At 38.4% G+C, this 21032-nt stretch overlaps 1 protein-coding gene across 2 annotated transcripts; it reads right to left on the bottom strand.

The window, feature by feature from the left end:
• Positions 1 to 2926: 2926 nt before the first annotated feature.
• Positions 2927 to 20741, bottom strand: LOC133867488 (disease resistance protein RPV1-like). 2 transcript variants are annotated; one of them, XM_062304280.1, is made up of 5 exons: positions 20143 to 20740; positions 7226 to 8315; positions 5918 to 6331; positions 4102 to 5718; positions 2927 to 3939 (listed from the first exon to the last, which is right to left on the bottom strand). In XM_062304280.1, the coding sequence occupies exons 1-5, from the start codon at positions 20619 to 20621 to the stop codon at positions 3283 to 3285; spliced, it is 4257 nt and encodes a 1418-aa protein (XP_062160264.1). In that variant the 5' UTR covers positions 20622 to 20740; the 3' UTR covers positions 2927 to 3282. The 2 variants fall into 2 exon arrangements, with proteins under 2 accessions (XP_062160264.1, XP_062160273.1); XM_062304289.1 differs by having other exon boundaries at positions 3739 to 3939; positions 4080 to 5718; positions 20143 to 20741.
• Between the last annotated feature and the right edge of the window lie 291 nt (positions 20742 to 21032).

Raw genomic sequence — 21032 nt, 5'->3', positions numbered from 1 at the left:
CCACAATTATCATCTTAGAAATTGTTATCCTTATTTTTTTAGCATTGTATTTCGCAATCACGAGATTACTAATTGATCCTTCGCCCACTGCCACTTGTCGAACTCTCTTGACTTCAAAACTCAACTTTGATTGTGACTTATCACTTTTATCAAACCTACTGGCAGGGACGGAGCCAGAAGCTCTTATGGATAGAGGCCAAGGACCAAAAAAAATTGTTGGTAAGAGACAGTAGGCTAATTTTTTATTTTTTTTTTACCTTATAATTTTTATTATTATTATTTTTTAACCTAATTTCTCCCCTAATTCCGTCCCTGCCTACCGGGATATTTTTTTGCAACTATTATTCAAATGTATTAGCATGGATGAAGTACCATCATCATGAAACATCATCATTATCAATGGGAGGCATAGTAGTATCCAAAAGATTAGGAGTAGATCATGAAAAAAGAACTAGAACCAATAATCTTAGTACCACTAGTTGAATTACTATCCATGACTTGAGTCTACATTAAGTAAAAAAAAAAAAAAATCAACAATTTATCAAATATGACAATGTTACAAAGTATAAAAACAAAATTCAAACAACTTATCAAGTAAGAACAAAATCAACAATTGTGGTTCCGTTGCCACCAATTGTCTTACATCAAAATATTTGTTATCGATCGAATGCCTCTTGGTTCCATGAGTTTCCACCAAATATATATATATATATATATATATATATGAGTAATGCTACACATCATCCCCTTGTCCTCCTTTTGTCCTCCCAAATTTGATGTGGCTCTTAAAATCACCATTGAATTTATGATAGATCATTATTGAATTTTGATCCAATGGTGATTTTAAGAGCCACATCAATTTTGGGAGGATGAAAGGTGGACAAGAGGATGATGTGTAGCATTACTCTCTCTCTCTCTCTCTCTCTCTCTCTATATATATATATATATATAATTATAATATATTATATAATTATTCTTTTCCTATTTATTATCTTATATTATTATATAATTATTCTTTGTCCTCCTTGTGTAAGCAGATATGTATATATTCCTTCTGTTTTTATTATCCGGCACTCCTTCATTTTTGCTCTAATCATTGATCGAAGACATTCTTCACCAGCTCCATAGTTTTAATACTTGGACCGCTACAAAGATCTCCCTTAATGCTAACTTCGAGAGTACCGCTGCATATTATTTTTATGTTTTTTTTTTTTTCTTTCTTTAAAATTGATGTGATTTTTAAATAAAAAATTGATGTGACTCTTAAAATCGTCATTGAATTATGATAGACCACTATTAAATTTTGATCCAATAATAATTTTAAAAGTCACATCAATTTTGGAAGAGGCAAAAAGAAAATACAAGAGTAATATGTAGCATTATTCAACTTCAACAGCGGCTGACGTTGCAAAAAAATAAAAATAAAAATTTTTTTGAAAGCAAATCAGCCAACAAAATAGGCCGATTCTAATCATATATTTTGTAATCATTACCGTCACTTGTCATTTCGTGTTAATAGTGAGAAATACCCACTTTCTTTGTATTTTCTCTTTTCCCTAAATTGAAATAAAAAGAGAAATTCGTGACTAAGTCAAGGAATGAACTCCTCAGTTCGATCATTTTCTTATTCTATTCTAACTTATATATATATATATATACTTAAAATAATTGTGATAAACATTGTAAGTAGAATTTGTATCGAGTATGGTGACTTTAAATTTTAAGGGTACGTTTATTAATGTATTTTGAGGGGTTTATATTTTTTATTTTTTTTATTAGTTTAAAAAAGTGTTTTAATGCGACATAAAATGAATGTTTTTAGAATTTTTTCTTATGAGGTTCACATTTGAAAAAATATTTTTTATAGAGTACACCTATTTATTTTAAAAAATTCAAACATTAAAAAAAAAAAAAATAAAAAATAGAAAAGAAAAATGTCAATCAAGGTGGTTACACGGTCACCTCAACTAGGCCATCCCTCCTCCCCTATTTTTTATTTTTTTAAATAATAAACTAGCTCCTCCAAATTAAAAGTTAGACACCTATCTTGTCAAAATATTCTTATAACAAGAGAAAACAAGATTTTATAAAAAGATGTTTTGCAATTATTTTGTGTTTTAAATTATTTATTAATATATTTGTCTTAGAAAAGAAAGACAGAAAACTGAAACTAAAACAAACATGACACTAAAAGTGCGGAAATAATTACGGGTATTTTTCATACAATTATCTTTTTCTTTTTTTTTGACATGTCTATATAAAAGGGAGAGGAAAGATTCAAAATAGTGACCTCCGCTTCATGAGGCGTGGTCCCCAGCCGATTAAGCTATCTCTTGAAGACAGAATTATTTAAACATTGGTCGAGGGCCAACAAGGCGTTAATGGGGCACCAATAAAGTCACCAACATGAACACCAACTTCACAATCACAACCCTACAGCAACAACAACTAATAATAATAATAATAAGGAAAAAATATATTTATCCCCTCTAATTACTAAGCAATTTATAATATATTTCAAATTTTCAATTTGTACAATGCCCCTAAACTATGATTGAGATTGCGATATCTCCTTTTTATGAAAAAAAAAAAAAGACAAAAATATCCAAAATAAAAAATTTAGAAAAGAAAAGCAAAAAAAAAAAAGAAAAAAAAAATAAAATCATCATTTTCCTGAATTTTGTCTTTTTTATTTTCTGATTTTTTTGCTCTTATTCTTTTGTTTTTTTTTTCTTCTATTTTTTTTATAAACTGTCATAAAGGGTAATTTTGTCATTTTATGCGCAAAACGAGGACATTGCAACCCTAATAGTAATTTAGGAGGACGTTGCACAAATTGAAAGTTTGGAAAATATTGCAAATTACTTGGTAGCTAATAATAATAACCATAACAATTATAGAGGCAAGAAAAATGAAGATAGAAATGAAGAATACAAAGTAGTAAGTACCACCCTGTTGCTTCAATAGTTGGCAAATATGGCCAAGTTGCTTTCCTAATGGGTTGCAGGCAGCTTATTCTTTTCAAAACCAAGACATCCCGACTTACAAAAAAAAAAAAAAAAAAAAAAAAAAAAAAAAAAAAAAAGAAGAAGAAAAAGAGAGAAAAAAAGAAAAGAAAAAGAGAAATGATATTTTTACATTTCCGATACATCTCTTGTATATCTCATTTTTAAAGCTACCTTTGAATTTATGGGACCCATAGTGGGCCCTACAAATTCATTGGTAGATTTGAAATTTAGTTGTACGTAGATGTACAATAAATATATAAGAGATGTAATCATATTATTTCTCAAAGAAAAAACCCAAACATTCTCCAACAAGTTGCCTAATGCCCCCAAAAAGGACCCCTTTTTCTCTTCCTTCTTGTCTCTCAATCTCTTGAACTTGGCTTTTGACTTCATCACCAGACCCAGAGATGTGATCGTCATCGTCTTCAAGAGAGCTGAAAAACTTGGCTAGTTTTTCTGAAATGGATAGTTGGCTTTCCTCCAATGATTCTTCATCTCCTTCATAATCATCCTCACCTTCAAAAATCAAATAAATCCCACACTTTTCCACCTTAATCCCCTCAATGTATGGCGGGTCATCCTGTGTCACATTTATCTTATAGCCATCCTTTAACTGAGAAACTAAGGGACGATACTCGTGATATCGAAACATGTAAATATGATCTTCCGGCGTCATTGGGATTCCCTTTAACTCCAGCATTGTACTGAATACACGTGAATTCAGTTTGAGAATATTTGCTCGTATACCTCGTATTAAAGGGAGTTGATCTCTTTTGTCATTCGCTATTTGATGGTCGACAGAGACAACAACACCTATTAGCACACCTTTGATCTCACGGTTCTTGCGTTTTGAAAATATCACCTCTGGAGAAAACCAATCTGGAATTCTGCTTCCAGGCATGCTAAGAGAGCGTAAATTCCTCAAAGAAACCTGCAATAAAAAATTTCATTATGAGAAGTAAAACCTTCTCTATTTAGATTTTTTTTTTTTTTTCTCGATTTTTCTTAATATGAAAAGGAGCAACTCTAAAGCTATTCAGTGGTTCGTGTGCACAAAAAACAGGGACATACAAGGAAGGGAGATCTAGAGAACCTTAGAAAGTCTTCTTTTCACCACAGATGAGCATGTTTTGCAGCCACTCATGAACAACCTTGTCAAGGACTTTAAGCATTCAAGGCCCGGAACATCCACCACCTTCTCACAGTTTGTAAGATTCAGCTCGCACAAGTTTTCCAAGCTTGAAAGATCAGGCACCCTTTCCAGTGCAGTACAGTTTGCAACATTCACCTCCAGCAAGCTTGAGGGAAGTGGAGGAAGAGACCTGAGCTCTTTGCAGTGGGACAGTACAAGCGTTTCGAGAACAGAAAGGCCCATCAAGCTGGATGGAAGGCCAGAAAAATTATTATGAGCCAGCTTCAGAATCTTCAATGATGACAACCTTTCAAAATCATCAGGGATTTTCCCACATAGTTTCCGTGCACGAGCATCCAATTCTTTTAGTGAGCATAAATTGGAGAAAGAAGTCGGAAGTCTGAAAGGACTAGGTTTCTCTTCAGCAGTTGCAATTACAACCTCTTCACTCACGCTGTTTCCAGCTAACCGAAAATGAGGCATCTTACCCATTTCTAATATCGCTAAACTTGAGAGCATGCCAAAGCTTTCAGGTAGTTCTGTCACAGCAGTTTCTTCCATCAGCAAGTCGTGCAAGGACTTCAAATTTCCTATTGAAGCAGGAAGTTTATGGAGCTGTGTACATTGACTCAATCTCAATATTATAAGATTTTCCAGCATCCCAATGGATTCTGGCAATTCAGAAATATTGGCATTGTATAAGTTCAAAGAAGTAAGAGCCAACAAGTTTCCAATTGATTCTGGTAAAGATATAAGATCTTTACAATTCCTCATCTCAAGCTTCCTTAGCATTTTCAAAGCACCCACCTGATCCGGCAGATTTGTGATTGATGTCCCATCTAACTGAAGTTCAACAATAGAAGCTAATCCTTTAATTGAATCAGGCAACTTGCTCAGAAATCGACAGTTTCCAACTGACAAGTCCTTCAAATATGATAAAGAACCAATAGAAGCAGGCAATTCTTTAATTGCACTTCTACTAGTTACCAGTTCTGTCAATGATATGAGATTGCCAACCGAATCAGGAATTGAAGTGAGTGATGCACACAAAATTAAACCTAGACTCTCCAGGTTTACCATTAATCCAACAGAATCAGGTATTTCTTCTATACCGGAATAATTAAGAGAGAGTTTTTTCAGGGAAGACAGCTTTCCAATGCAGTTGGGTAGTCTTCTTAAGAACCGGCAACCATTTAGACTAAGCTTTTCAAGTTTTGTAAGGTGGAATATGGATTCAGGAAGCTTTGCAATAGCACTGTAATCAACAAGAAGTTCTTTCAGAGATTCCATGCTGCCTATGTCGTCTGGTAATTCTTTCAATTTTGAGCAGCCAGAGAGGATAAGGTTCTCTAGATTTTTCAGCCCAGACACTTCAGCAGGAAATTCAACAAGGTTCTGACAATCTCTCAGGTTCAAGTGAAGTAATGCACCCATGTTTCCAACCGATTCATGAATCTTTATTAGACTGTGGCAGCGTTCAAGAACAAGCTTTTCCAAGGTTTGATGCCGAGATAAATCAGGAATAGCAGAAAGATTACAGCAGCCGCGGAGATTCATAACCATCAATTTCTTAGCCACCTGGCCAACATTAAGTTTTTCAATTATTAAAGAGACAATCATAGAGAATTGCTATAAAAAAGTGCAAGCCTAACACATCCTAAACATTTAGTAGCTTTAGTGACTTTTGAGTAAGAATAAGCATATCAACCTAGGCCATGAGCATCCTGTTCTTGCTTAATTGATAACCAATTTCGTGCACCTAATAAGTGAAGCATACCTTGTTACTGTACCCGCCCCACACTTGTTCAATTTTGCTTTCCGTGAGGTCAAGGACAGCAAGTTCCCGAGGACAAAAATCAGAAGGAAGACTTTTAAGAGGACACCCTTTCCACTGTAGCCACTTCAGTTCTGGAGGTAAATATTTATACTGTCCTACCAACCTCGAATAATTGATTTGCAGAAGTCTTAGATTAACCATTGATTCGAAGGACTTCGTGCGCAGTATTACCTCCCTCTCCTTCTCTGCTTTAGTATGAAGATGCTTCTTATACAGTTCTTCCAAGTATGTTAATCCAGAGGTGCAATTGGGCGTTCTTTTAAGGTTTTCCCAAGCAATTGTGTCACCACTTTGATCCTCCACCATCGGCCTCCTTTCAAAGTCTAGGACAATCCCTTGTATCCTTCCTGTTCCCTATTATCCCATAATATGGAAACTACTTTAAAAATGGAATGGAACCAAGTGAAAGAGAGACAATTGAGAAATAATTAGCAATTAAAAACTGAGAGATAATAATAATTAAAAGGGCTTACAACATGGTACCAATATATGCGAAGTTATGACATCTAAGAAGCTAGGCTGGAGCCAATTTTTTTTCACACGGAACATATTCAGGAAATCCTTTATAATTTTTGGTTCAAATAACTTCTGTTTGTTCAAATATCATGCATAACTTTTTCTCCAATTTTTCAGCAGTCCACCGACATATGAATGGAACTGCGGCAACTGCCACAAATGATCCAACATAATACATGCATACAAATTTTGTGACCATTAATGGTTTCTACACCCGGGACGAAGACATGAATTTAGCCTTGGGGCGGACTAGATTGGAATTTTATGGAAGGACCGCCACTAATAAAATGACTATAAAAAATTGTTCTTTTTTTTTTCTTCAAATTTTTGGCCCTCCTAGCCCTGCTACATCGTCCCTGTCTGCACCGCACCCTTTTTTATTCTCCATGGTACAGTGTGAAGATGTCGTCTTGAATATTTTTTTATCATCTCTCCCAAGGTTTTTCAATCTTCTATCAACCTTCACAAACCAGGACTCTTCCCTGCGAGTGAAAAAGTAATTTACAAACTACAGTAAAGAGAGACAGCATACATCATCAAGTGGAGCACAAATACCAATACTCCTTTTTTCCTTGAGGATTACAGAGACATTGATGCATGCACCTCTTGTAGCATATGTGAGTATTTGTCTATATCTGCCACTTGAGAAGGTTTGATAAAAACTTGCCATCCAGCCAACAAAAAAAGGAATTGGAAAAACAGTAAGAACAGTTATCTCACTATAAGTCGTACCTTCTCACCCTTCAAGACAGTCATGATAGCATCACGCTCCCACAGTCTACTTCGCATAGCAGGATACACTGGGTTATCATCTAGAACAATTTGTCTTCCCATGTCTCTAACTTGATCATGCATCCACAACGTGTTTTGCACAGTAACCTTAATGAGTGATTTTGCAGTGAGGCCTCTGATTGCTATCTCAGCCTTAAAACTGCAACCTCTCAATACATCAATTACATCTTCTCTTTTCATTTCCATTTTAATGAATAAACATGCAATGTCAAGGAATATACACTTCTCTTGTGTATCTAACCCATTAAAACTTATCTTCAACACATCCTGAAGATGGCCTGGACGAATTTTTTCCAACTTTTTCAAAGCATCTTCCCACTCTTCTATTCTCCTCTTATCGAACAAAAAAGAGCCAAATAGTTCCAGAGCCAACGGTAGACCTCCTGTAAGAGACACCATTTGTTTGGACAGATAAAAAAATTTCTCTGTGGGTTTCTTTCTTCTTAGAGCATGGTAGCTAAAAAGCTCTAGTGCCTCAGGGTCTCTCAACTCTCTGACCTCATAAAATGCATGCACAAGACGCTCGGGTAGAACTCCTCTGTCTCTTGTGGTGATGATGATTCTACTTCCTTCACAAAACCATTCTCTTCTCCCAATTAGTAAATCAAGCTGGCTTGCATTGTCAACATCATCTAAAACAACAAGAACTCGCTTCTCATGAACTACTTCTTTGATTGCAGCAATAGTATAGTTACGAACATTACCAGAGGAAAGATCATGGATAAGTTTGTTCTTAAGGGACATTAAACCATCAGCATTTTCCCTTACTTTGGAAATGAAGCTAAGGCACTCAAAGTGACCAACAAGTTTATTACAAAGTGCCTTGGCAAGGGTTGTCTTACCAATCCCACCCATCCCATATAATCCAAGAACTCGAATGCCTTTGGATCTAACATCTAACAAAGTCATCACTTCCTCAATACGAGAATTAATTCCAACTGTATATGTAGCCACACCCACTGGAGTATTTGCCAGTTCAGTCAACACCCTTTCGACTAACGATTGAATCTGATGCGGTTGTGCCTCATCGCTGTTAATAAGTATTAACATGAGTAACAAGGATGTCAATAATAATACTTGAATAGTCACCTCCTATGTGCCTATTTTAATGATATACAAACTCTTTAAAATCTATGGCTTGGAATGATGACTATGGCATTCAACACATGGCCGTATGCAAGATCGAGATTTTACGCACATAGACATACAATAGGTAAGAATGATGAGAAAATAATTTTTTCTAGTATATTTGTTCACTTTATCAAATTGTTTGTGGATGGCTCATGTGACACTATTGGGCTTATGGACTGACATGCCCATGTAACCGAAACACCAACTCACTAACCCAAGTTCAGTAAACTGTTGGAACATAGGATTTTCTCCCACGCCACTTTGCCACATTTCTGCCACTTGGGCAATTTTATAACCTCCTCAGGAACCCCAAATCTCAAGCATAGGGCATAATGGAATGTGAAGGAACGTGGGATAAACCACTCCAAAGACCATCGTCGTGGAGGAACTAATGGTTAGTAGTTGAGGGCAGCATTATAAAAGGCAACCCTCAACCAGGTAAAGGGAACTTTTGATCTCTTTTCAAAACTCTGCCCTATTTTTGTTTCAAGCTATTTTTTAGATACATATTAACTTGAGCATTGGAGGCATCATCCGCCAGCTCACACTAGAAAGCTCATTTCCTTACTTTTCTCCTCTTTTTCATGCAAAATTGTTCTAACAGTTTAGCATAGTTTGTGGGAACGAGATATTGTTCCCTGACAAAATCCAAATGTTGAATACTCGATCGAGGAGGGCTCGAAACAATGGTGGTGAAACCATTAATCTTGGTGTCGGGACGTCCAACCCACTCTGAGCTGGAGCTTCCAATACACTAAACGCTCAATATTAACGTATCATTGCACTCAAGGCTCGCCTCTTGCAGATGTTTCAGAATATGGAGGCTCTACTACAACAAAACCATGAAATCAAGCAGCGTATTCAGCACGGACCGAGAGGTTGTGAATCTTTACAGCACGGTGAGCACACCACTTGGATTAACGAATAAGGAGCATCTGGGGAGGATTGCGAAAGTGCTGCAAATTAACAGGATGGCAGAGACAGACCACCGTTGTATCAACAAGACTGAAGCTCCCAGCCTGCAAGTCACTGCGGGGAAGGAAGTCACATGAATGCTCGTATGGACGATTTGCAAGCCAAATATGAAGAAATGGCACAAAAGATGAAGGGGAAGCAGTCTGTGGCCGAAAACCTGTTGCAAACCAACAACCTACCCTTCATTGACAGAATGATGAGGTTCCCATTGCCAGTGAAGTTCAAGGTCCTTCAAGTCGAAATGCATGACGGATCCAAGGATCCCATTGATCATACTGAGAAATACAGAGCACACATAACCCTTCACAGGATCCCAAATGAAATAGCATGTGCAAGGCTTTTTCGATACTCTTAAAGGGTTTGCTCGAAGGTGGCTTGGATGAGGGAGATGAGGAACTGATAGAGATGGAAGATAAAATGTTACAAAAAAAATTGATCATTTTACTACAGTGATAATCTAGTATCATTGTAGCAAAAAATGTCTTTTACATGATGGGAAGATAATCTAGTGAAGGTGAAAAAGGCATCATATTAGCCATATTTAGCTAATATTAAGGTTTTAAAGAAGTTGTTGGAGATGCTCTTAATTAACAATTTCCAAGAGATTCTTTAAACACTGTTTTGGATCGGTTGCCACATGACATTCCTTTAAGAGCATTCCTAGTAAACTCACAAAAAATAGTTTAAAAAAAAAACAACAATAATAATGTTGGGGATAAAATTAGCTCCAAAGACACGTGGGCCTAAGGAAGTATCGGGGGCCGAGCCCATCGGGTTGGCCCGACCAGATCAGACCTAAGTACAAGACCATTCGTTATCTCCAAAAAGACGGATATTCAAAATATATCAAGATAGACTTCTATCCCATCAAATATGGGATAAGGTACTTAATAGAATGACATTAGCTAAAGAGAGTGTCATATCCAGTTTGGACTCTACTACCCAATTTGAATTCTATGAAGATAAGACTCAAGACTATGTGATCTAGGACTCAGACTCCTAATTAGAAAGATAAGATTCATGACTATGTGATCTAGGATTCAGACTCCTAATTAGATTATGCTCCAAGCACTATAGCAGTTTTATAACTGTGAACTGTGAGCCTATAAATAAGACTACTACGCAAGGTATTAAAAACAAGCAAATTCTCTGAGCTTTTGAGATTACATATATTTTCCAGAAAATAAGTTTGAACTAACTTAGGCATCGGAGTGGGGGTCCGGTCGGCACCTCCATAGTCCGACAAGCCGTTTATTATTTTGCAGATTACGAGGAGAGCGAAAATTAAGGAAGGCAACGAATCACAAGGCAACACGTCACCGTACCGGAAACTGTACCAACAGTTTGGCGCCGTCTGTGGGAACGACGAATCGTTTCTTGCAAAAAAAAAAAAAAAAAATCCGCAACGGTGACTACGCGATCAAATCACGAGGATTGAAGATTCTCGTCTTTAAAAATCACGGCTCAAATTGGCCGGATTTTTCTTTCTTGAAGATCCTCAATCTGTGTCCACCGACACAAAGTCAAAATTCTCCCCTGTGGATACATAAGATAAGTCCATACCTTTCTTTTTATTCCGATTTGTTAAATTGTGGAAAGAAATTCATGGTGTGGATAACTATTTGTGCTATGATGAAATCCAATAATGAGAAATTTTGGAGTGTCAGATCTGAAACTCTATTTAGCAGCAGACAAAGATCAAATAATTATTGTGCCCTTGTGCGTTTACAAGCGCTTCGTTAAAAAACATGAAGCCTTTCAACTATACTATGAGTTTTGGTTGGAATGATGCTTCTCTTCTAATACTTGCTGATTTTTGATATTTTTTATTGGCACTACAAGACAAATAATTGGGTTTATAAAAGAAGAGTGATGGTTTGAACTTTTCAAGCCTTGATTTCACGTAAAACTTTAAAAGTTCTTAGCCCATGCCTTTCCTCTTATTAGAAAGAGATTTTTGAGTCAATAAAAGTATATCTCTAGATCTGGTTTTTTAGCGTCAAAATTAATTGCTGACAACAAGGCATGTTGCTCGTCTATAGTATCGGCAATGTGTTTGTTAACCTTCTCTGCAGAGATGACAAGAAAAGACCAAGAGATGAAAGCAGATATTTCCTCCAAGTCAGATCTCCCACTTCCGGAAAATCCAAACAAGACAAAGGAAAAGATGGGTCAAAAAGAAAGGGGATTTTGGGATCTAGCAGGCCTGGTTCAGAAGGCCCAAACGAGTCAGTCTATACAAAAAAGAAAAAAGGCATCAGGTCGATTGGCTTAGGCTTGGGGGATTAAGCCTAGTCCAATTCGTTCAAATGGGTTGGCCCAGACAAACAAAAAATATGCAAATAAGAAGAAAGGAGAGTTCGGGTCGGCCCAAGAAAAACCCGATGGGTAGGCCCCAAATCAGTTCGGTTCCCGGTTTCTTCTCCGAGAAAACCCCTTGGCTAATCGGATGTTCCTCTTCTGACGCCGGAGAAAGTCACGATCAGCCCTCACTGCCGGTGATGCCAAGTCAGGCGATTGAGAATCTGGCCTCCCTGCATGACGGCTCTTCTCGGGCAGGTCGACTGTAGGCATGCGGCGTAACCTAACTCAGATAGAGATGCAGGCCAAAATCCCCAGGGCAAGCAGAGAAGACCCTCCTCGGAGGCAACCCATGCTCAAAGATACCCACTAGTCGTGGGCAACGACGCTCCAGTTCATCAGGGACTGTCAGCACATGGGCGCACGGGACTATAGGCATATGTTCTTCGGATCCGTCTCTCTCGAATCCACCAACTGTGATGGGTTGAGAACATGCACACCAATGCCAGAGGATGAAGGGCACGCCACTGCGAAGGTCCAGCGCCGGTGATGCGATTCACAGGATGTTAAAATGCAAATCCCCAGTACTTCGGGTTTTGCCCAGTTGGACATTGGAGCCCCGAATGGAGAGGCTGCCTTTTTTATAAATCTGCACCTCCGAGGCGACGGCGATAGCAACGCTCCACTCCATTCAGAACTCACCGAGTCAAGAAGGCTTACGGATCGGCCATGGCTAGAATTTTCAGGAGTGTTGGGCACTGGGTCTTAAGCTCGAGCCAGACGTTGGAGGAGAACAACATCCGATTCGAACCCTTCAACTCAGTTCTTGACGTTGTTTGCAGGAAGGCCAAAAATTGCGATTGCTTAAAAACTTATGTTATCCGGATAATCTCAGATTGAAAAATCCCAAACTCCAAGCTCCTGTTTGCATTCATAGATGGCGATTGTAAGGAAGATTCCAGAAAAATCAAAGGTTGTAGATGGCGATAGTAAGGAAGTGCTGGTATGATCGCACCCAGGAGAATCAGTGCTGGTTTTCAGTAGGGAGAATGAGATGGCTTCAGAGGAATAGGGGAACTCGAAAGTTGCAGTTAGAGACCAAGAAGGGTGCCTCACCGACAGCCACAGAAGGTACTGACTTCTTTCTTTGTATTCAAAATCGGGCCAACTTTTAGGAAGATGCAGAGGTGATAAACGGTGCGTTTTGGACAAGTTAGTTAATGCACTCCAGCTTTGTTTTGTCCCCTTCCACAACACAAAGTCCAAGGATTTCACTCTTTGCCGGATGACCGAGAACTTCAATCTCAAAGTTTGGACAACCGAGACAAGCCAATGTTGTTTGTGTCAAAAATACAAAGAAAAGGAAGGAGAAGCTAACCCGGTTCGGTTCCCGACTTCATCTACAAAAAGTACCCATATTTCCACCAAAAGTTAAAAAGAGACCCTCGTTAATGGGAGATCCAACAAGAGTCGAAATCAGTGGAAGGTGAGACCAAAACATGCATAGCCTCGAAGTCTTCGACGCGGCACTGAGCCCAGGGGTCCGAGTTCGACAAAACCCAGAACGTCTCCTCCTCGGGTCAACCTTTGGATCGAGTCATTGTCTCGGAGATCCGGTCTCCCCAGCCACCCAGATGGTCGTCGAAAGCATAGTTTTTCGTTTCAGTTCGAGCTCCAGATTAACTCCGATCCCGATCAATCCACGGCTTTAGAAGAAACCAGAGACCCAGAACCCCCGAACCAGCGACAAGTTCATGAAGTAGGACAGGGACGGCTTTGCTACTAATACCTGTAGGTTCACCGAGACACTGGCGCGTGTAGCTGCTCAGATGATTTTTGAGTTGAAGTCAGAGTGACCCGCTGAAGAAGAAGAGCAATATTTAGGCTTTATGGCCGAACCGAAGATTTTCCATGGCTGAAAACGTGAAAAGAGGCTAACTTTTCGAGCCGATCAATGTCAAACTGATAGTCAAAGGAGTTATTGATCTTAGATGTTAATTTTTGGCAAAATCATCACCAAACCCGGGTTATGAAAGTGTCATTCCAGACGTTGAACCAGTCCGAAGGGCTAGTCCAGCGCCCAAAACTCATCTCGGTGTTCCAGACAACGCTCAGAACAGAGAATGGGACGTAGTCATAGGACCCCCGAGCTCTGGTTTTCGCGGCTCAGAAACTGTGAACCTCCGAGACTCACCCAGAAGGTTCTGGACCTCCGAGGCCGACATAAACCCCCGAGTTAGTGCTCTCCTTTATCAGAAAACAGAACAATTGAAATACAAGGTCAAGGTTGGCCATTGCTGGTTACGCGGATGTACAATTTTTCTGAACACCGAGGCAAAAAAAAAATTAAAAAAAATTGAAGAAAGTAAACTCTGAGGTGGCCACTCTCCGAAAAGAATACTCCGAGGCATAATAACCCTCCAACGAAAGTTAGATCCGAGGTGTTTTACCGAGGAGGAAAGTTAGATCCGAGATGTTTTACCAATGAGAAAAGTTAGATCCGAGAGTGTTCTACCGAGTACAAAAGCTAGATCCGAGGTGTTTTACCAAGGAGAAAAGATAGACCCGAAGGTGACATACCGAGAAGAAAGTATAATCCGAGAAGTTTGATCCGAGGGCGTTCTACCAAGGAGAAAAGATAGACCCGAGGGTGTTTTACCGAGGCAAAAAAGTATGTACCGAGATGACACATACTGAGAGTATTATTCCGAGAGTACTATCCCGAAGACCCTATGCCCGAGCTCCTAGTTCCAAATGGCACACTCCGAGGACCCCTCCAGATTTGCCATCCTCCGAAGGGCACAGTCACGTGTCGAGGGACCAATCCGAACCGAGGGTCTAGCTTGAAGAACTCTCCCATAGAGCCCCATATCAAGTGGCGTGCAAGATAAGGAACTCCAAGTAAGACAGTTCATCAAATTCACCAGATAAGTTCATACTCTTCTTTTACAAACATGTTTAAGGATAAAGTAAGGATAGGCAGAAAAGATATAGGGAGACAACCCCTACAGGTCAGTCCAACACCGAGAGCCAGGGAGGCAACCCTGCAGAGAAAACAAGGAAAGTCTCTCGGTTAGTCCAACACCAAGAGCCAAGGAGACAACCTTGCAGAGAAAACAAGGAAAGTCTCTCAGTTAGTCCAACACCGAGAGCAAGGAAGAACAGACAGTCCCCAGGTATTGATTGATCTCTGCTAAGAATAAAGCAGCAGTCCGAGACAGAATGAAAGCACTTCTTCATCAAACTTCTCCAAAGATGATCAAGCTACATCAGCGTCCATCTGACTCCTCCCCTCGAACGACTCGAAAGAGTTATGGTGGGGATGCTCAGGAAAGAAATCCGCCCGAATCCTTTCCTCGAACAACCCGAAAGGGTCATGGAAAGGATACAAAGGGTTGAAACCCTCCGGTTGGGGGTTTTCGAAGGATGAGGACTAGGATCCGCCCGATTGCTTTCCTCGAACAACCCGAAAGGGTCATGGAAAGGATACAAAGGGTTGAAACCTCCCGGTTGGGGGTTTCCGAAGGATAAGGTTATGGATATGCCGATTAGAATCCGCCCGAATCCTTTCCTCGAACAACACGAAAGGGTCATGCAAAGGATACAAAGGGTTGAAACCTCCCGGTTGGAGGTTTCCGAAGGATAAGGTTAAAGATATCCCGAATACTTTCCTCGAACGACCCGAAAGGGTTATGGAAAGGATACGACGGCGGGATTGCAGGTTTTCGGAAGGACAAGAACATCCAAGATAGAATCGGCCCAAGTCCTTTCCTCGGACGACCCGAAATGGTTATGGAAAGGACACCAAGACAAGAAAACCTCTCGGTTAGAGGTCTTCAGATGCTATGAATACGGATCATCTAAATTCAGAGATGAGGAAATTGAAAGGTTAAGATTTCAATTCAGTAATTTCATTTCAGTAATATATAAAGTCTTCTACAGGTTACAAAGATTTCAGAAAGGAAGGTAAAGCTCAGCGACCTGACTACCCACCTCGAACGACTTAACCTGCGGTCACAGACTAAAGTTATGGGGGGTAGCTCAGAATGATAAAGTTTAAGGAAAGATCCAAGAAGATAAAGATTCAGGATGACAAAGGTTCAGGGAGATAAAGTTTCAGAAGACAAAGCTTTAGGACGACAAAGCTTTAGGATGACAAGGCTTCAAAATGATAAAGTTTCAGGAAGGAAAAGCTTTAGGAAGGTATGAGGATAAAACCTCTTTAAAAAATCATCAAGTAAGACTCAACACTTTGATGCAAATAGTTTTTTTTCTCCTCTGTAAAATTTTTCAACAAACCGATTGTTCAAAATTTTTTGGGGTAGCTTAAATTTCAAAAAATTAGACCAGTTCTTCCCTCGGAAAAAACTGACACAAACCGATTGTTTGTTCGAGTTTTGGGGGTAACTCTAGTATAAAAAGTAAGATTTATAAGAAACCGAGATATGTCTCGGAAGAACTTTTTGAGTGAGAAACTTTAAACTTTTTTCCAGGTAAAGATGTTCAATTCAGTTTGAAAAATTATGAGGTTCTACGGCTAATAAGATAAGGAAAGTGAAAGTCAAAATGTCCAAGACTTCCATTCATTAACATTGAAATTTTGTTCATTACAAAAAAATTTTACATGAAAAAGAAAAGATACATTTGAAAAGGAAAGTTCAAGTATTTACAGGTTGAAGCCCTGAGACTCACTCCGAACTCCGAGATCTCTTTTACACCATCATCCAGGATACCAAGAGGACTTGACTATCCGCCTTGAACGACTTAGCCCGCGGTCGCGGACTAAAGCTATGGGGGGTAGCTCAACAAAGTTAAAGCTTCTACAAAGGGAAAATCACCGAAGCTACACCAAACTCTCAAATTAAGATCTCTCAGGAGCAACTCGAACAAAGATACGGGGAGACAACCCCTATAACAAACCATACGGGGATATCACTTCTACAAAAAATAACCAAGTAAGTTCATCGCTTCTAAAAGATTTTTTCATATTATCCTCGATCATAACTTACACAAACCGATTGTTTGTTAAGTTAAGGAGGATAACTCAAAGTAAGATTTTTCTCTCCTAGTCACGGAGTTCAAAACAAAAGATTTTTCCCTCTTCAGCTCGGAGGTTAAAACAAAAGATTTTTTCTCTCCTGGTCACGGAGTTCAAAACAAAAAGATTTTTGAAAAAAAAGATTTTTCTTACCCTCCTCGGAGTTAACTTACGCAAACCGATTGTTTGTTCAAGTTATTAGAGGATAAGTGAGAATTGATTTGTTATGGAAAGTTTTTCCATAACAAAGAATTCAAACATTACAAAGTTCGAAAATAAAGATATTCACAGGTGAGACCAAGCTAGATCGTATTCAGATTAGAAGATTCGGTACGCCAAGCACAAAACCTCGGGCCACCAGAAGCCCCTAGTCGTTATAAGTCTCGGACAACCAAAGTCTCAGCGCTAGTCTGGGCCTCCGAAGCCCCCAAGAGAGATTTTTGTGGAAGCGGTCTACGAAGCACTACCGATGAAGAAGCTTTGGGTATGTTAAGCCTTTTCTTCAACGGTTTACCATTTTTTGTCAGACAGAACCTTGATCTCAGGAAAGTTGTACGCAAAGTGTTCTCTCAGAGTGGCATTTCACCACAATCTTGGTGAAATCAACTACATCAGTCCGATCCATCTCCTACCGAGAGTAGGAGATCATTTTTACAACTTTGGCCCTACCGACAATATTATGTAGAGGCATTTATGAAGAAGATATCTATGAGAAGTTGCTATTAGTACTATGACAGATCACAAGTTGGATCCACTCAACCCGATCCAAGGAGGAGATAAACATTTAGCAACTACTTCAGGGAAATCAAGTATCAGTTATCCCTGGTAGAATTGGGATAGGACTTATGGTCCAATCAGATAAAAAGAATGATCAGATCAGAAGTCTAAGAAGATATCAAATTAGAAGTCTAATAAAGGATCAGAGTCCAATTAGAACTCTGATATCAATTCTAGATCTCGATTAGAACTCTGACAGCAGTTTTAGATCGACAAGGAGCAGGAATTCTAATCCTTCCAGAGATTCGAGGCATTATTCGTCATAATTACTTTGAAAGAGGCGGCAATTGTTAAATACAGGTTATGGAAGATCCAGATTCAAAAATTGAGGTATTTAATTCTCTTACATTCTAAATTCAAATAAGAGAATTAGGGGGGTAACTGTTGGGGATAAAATTAGCTCCAAAGACACGTGGGCCTAAGGAAGTATCGGGGGCCGAGCCCATCGGGTTGGCCCGGCTAGATCAGACCTAAGTACAAGACCATTCGTTATTTCCAAAAAGACGGATATTCAAAATATATCAAGATAGACTTCTATCCCATCAAATATGGGATAAGGTACCTAATAGAATGACATTAGCTAAAGAGAGTGTCATATCCAGTTTGGACTCTACTACCCAATTTGAATTCTATGAAGATAAGACTCAAGACTATGTGATCTAGGACTCAGACTCCTGATTAGAAAGATAAGATTCATGACTATGTGATCTAGGACTCAGACTCCTAATTAGATTATGCTCTAAGCACTATAGCAGTTTTATAACTGTGAACTGTGAGCCTATAAATAAGACTACTACGCCAGGTATTAAAAACAAGCAGATTCTCTGAGCTTTTGAGATTACATATATTTTCCAGAAAATAAGTTTGAACTAACTTAGGCATCGGAGTGGGGGTCCGGTCGGCACCCCCATAGTCCGACGAGCCGTTTATTATTTTGCAGATTACGAGGAGAGCGAAAATTAAGGAAGGCAACACATCACCGTACCGGAAACTGTACCAACAAATAATAATAATAATAAACTATTTTGGCAAACCAAATCACTAAAAGCCACACAAAAAACTCCCCAATAGTCTCAGCAAAATGGTAATTTTTGTTTGGTGACTGTTCACTAACCAAAAGAATAAAAAATCATAAAATTTCTCTCTCCCTTTTTATTTCTATTTCACACTCAAAGCAAAAGTTCATTTTTCACACTCTGCTTCTCAACATTTATAATGAAAGCATATGACATTTTTTGAAAAATATGACCATTGAAAGAAGACAAATTTAAAAAAAAAATGGCTGATATGATAAAACAAATATTAAAAAACATAACCATTAGGAAAAGACAAATTTTTAAAAGGAAAAAGTACATACATCCTCCTCAAATTACCATTCAATTGTCAATGTCCCCCCAAACTATCAATTATGTCAATCCCCCCCCCTCTCAAACTACTAAAAAATATCAATGTTCCACCGAATGACAAAAATACCCTTTATAAAATTATTAAAATTTAAAAAAAAAATATAAAATAACAAACAGTTATACAAAAAAAAAAACAAAAAAAAAGGTTTTATTTATTTTTTTCGTTTGTTTTTTTATTTTGTTTTATTTTTATAATTTTTAGTTTTTTTTTTTAAAAAAAAAAAATCGTTCTTTTTTCCTTTTTTTATTGTAATTTTTTTTCTTTAATTTTTGTTTTTTTTTTTTAATTTGTTTTTTAAAAAAATAATTTTTTTTTTGTTTTTTTTTTAAAAAAAAAAATTAGTTTTTTTTTTTCGAATTCATAAGGACATTTTTGTCTTATTTTTTTTAAAAAAATCATGGTCATTTTTGTCTATTTGTTGGTCTTAGGGAGGATATTGACATTTTTTAGTAGTTTGAAGGGGAATATTGACACAATTGGTAGTTTGGGGGACATTGATAATTGAATGATAAATTGAAGGAGATGTGTGTTTTTTCTTTTTTAAAAATATGACAAATATTCAAAAATACGATCGTTAAAAATATACAAACATTCAAAAATATAAATGTAAGAGAAAGAATAAAAAAATCTTTGAAAAATAATATTTAAATAGAATAATAAAAATAGATAGCTTAAAATGATGATGTTGTTGTGGTGCTTGAAAAAAAAAACAATAGATTGCTAAAATAGATAAAGACAATTTTTAGCTTTTTTTATTTTTTATTTTTTTTGACATATCCTTGCAAGAGGAGAGGAGAGATTCGAACTAGTGACTTCTATTTCATAAAGCATGGTTCCCGGCTGATTAACCTACCCTTTGGGAACACCATTTTTTTTTTTAGCTATTTTGAGGCTATTGAGAATGATCTAACCCTCCTACAAGGTGCTTAATTCAACCAGAAAACACAATTAAGCCCTCAGACACATCTCCGATTCAATCAGCAATCTCAAGCAAAAAAGAAAAGACACAAGATCTTTGTATAAATTCGTAACAACAAAATGAAACGTAACAACTCAAACAAGAGGATATATGCACATATAGTGTTTGGTATTATTTTCCATGTTGAATCAATGAATCTTGATAACCACAACAACTATGGTTTCGCGAAAGGTTAGTAGAGATATCCTTTCTACTCCTATATGAGCAACAAAAAAAAAAATTAAGCCCGTTTGAGTATGAAATTACCACCTGTTATTGACAACCCAACCAGCAATTCCACCAGCTTTTTCCATAGCTCTCCTCCACCTCGAAACCTCGTCCCTCCCAACCCTCTCTTCATGGTTTCTAAAATGTTCTTTGAAAGGTCCTCCCTGCTTCCGCACGTGCGACGGGTCGACTCGGTAGAACACCGGGAGTATAAGCCTCCGGCACTCGCAGATCTTGGAAAGTTCCTGAAGGCACCTCCGCGACGACGCGTAGTTCGGGGAGAGGATGACGATGGAAGCGGCCGAGTCCTCGATGGCCTCGAGCAGACTCGGCGCGATCTCGTCCCCGCGGCGCAGGCCCTCGTCTTCGCGGAAGACCCGGACGCTGTGTTTCTCGAACGAGTCGTAGAGTTTGGGAGTGATGGTGTGGCGCGTGTCTTCCTCTTTGAAGCTCAGAAAGACGTCCCAACGATGCCTGGAAGCTCCCGGAGCGGATGAAATGGAAACGGCGTCGTTGTCCATCTCTGTTGCCGTGTTCTTTAGACGTTAACAAAGATTAAAAAAAAAAAATTGTTCGTTTTCGTGACAGGGTAATCAGAGTTTTTGACAGATACGAGATTGCAATTGAGACGCATTCTCTGCTTTTGTAACAAGAATGGCATATCGAGCAAACATAGCACCTCTGCGTTTTTTTATTTTTTTTTTATTTTAAATCAAAAGCATTTCAAGTAACACTAATTATCGAGAGCTTCTACGCATGCGCAACGCATCCGTCTCTCTTCAGTCTTTTTTTCACGTGTCATTTTGTTTTCATTTTTTCTTAACAAAAAAAAGCAATCAAAACATCGTACCCTCCCCCACCGACCGGAATCCGACGCCCTTGCTCCTCCCGACCACAAATTCGGCACCGGCGCCCATCGACGATGCTCTCTC

The sequence above is a fragment of the Alnus glutinosa genome, chromosome 1 (assembly GCF_958979055.1).
Source record: "Alnus glutinosa chromosome 1, dhAlnGlut1.1, whole genome shotgun sequence".
NCBI classification, from domain to species: Eukaryota; Viridiplantae; Streptophyta; class Magnoliopsida; order Fagales; family Betulaceae; genus Alnus; species Alnus glutinosa.
This window is presented reverse-complemented; position numbering and strand designations above follow the sequence as displayed.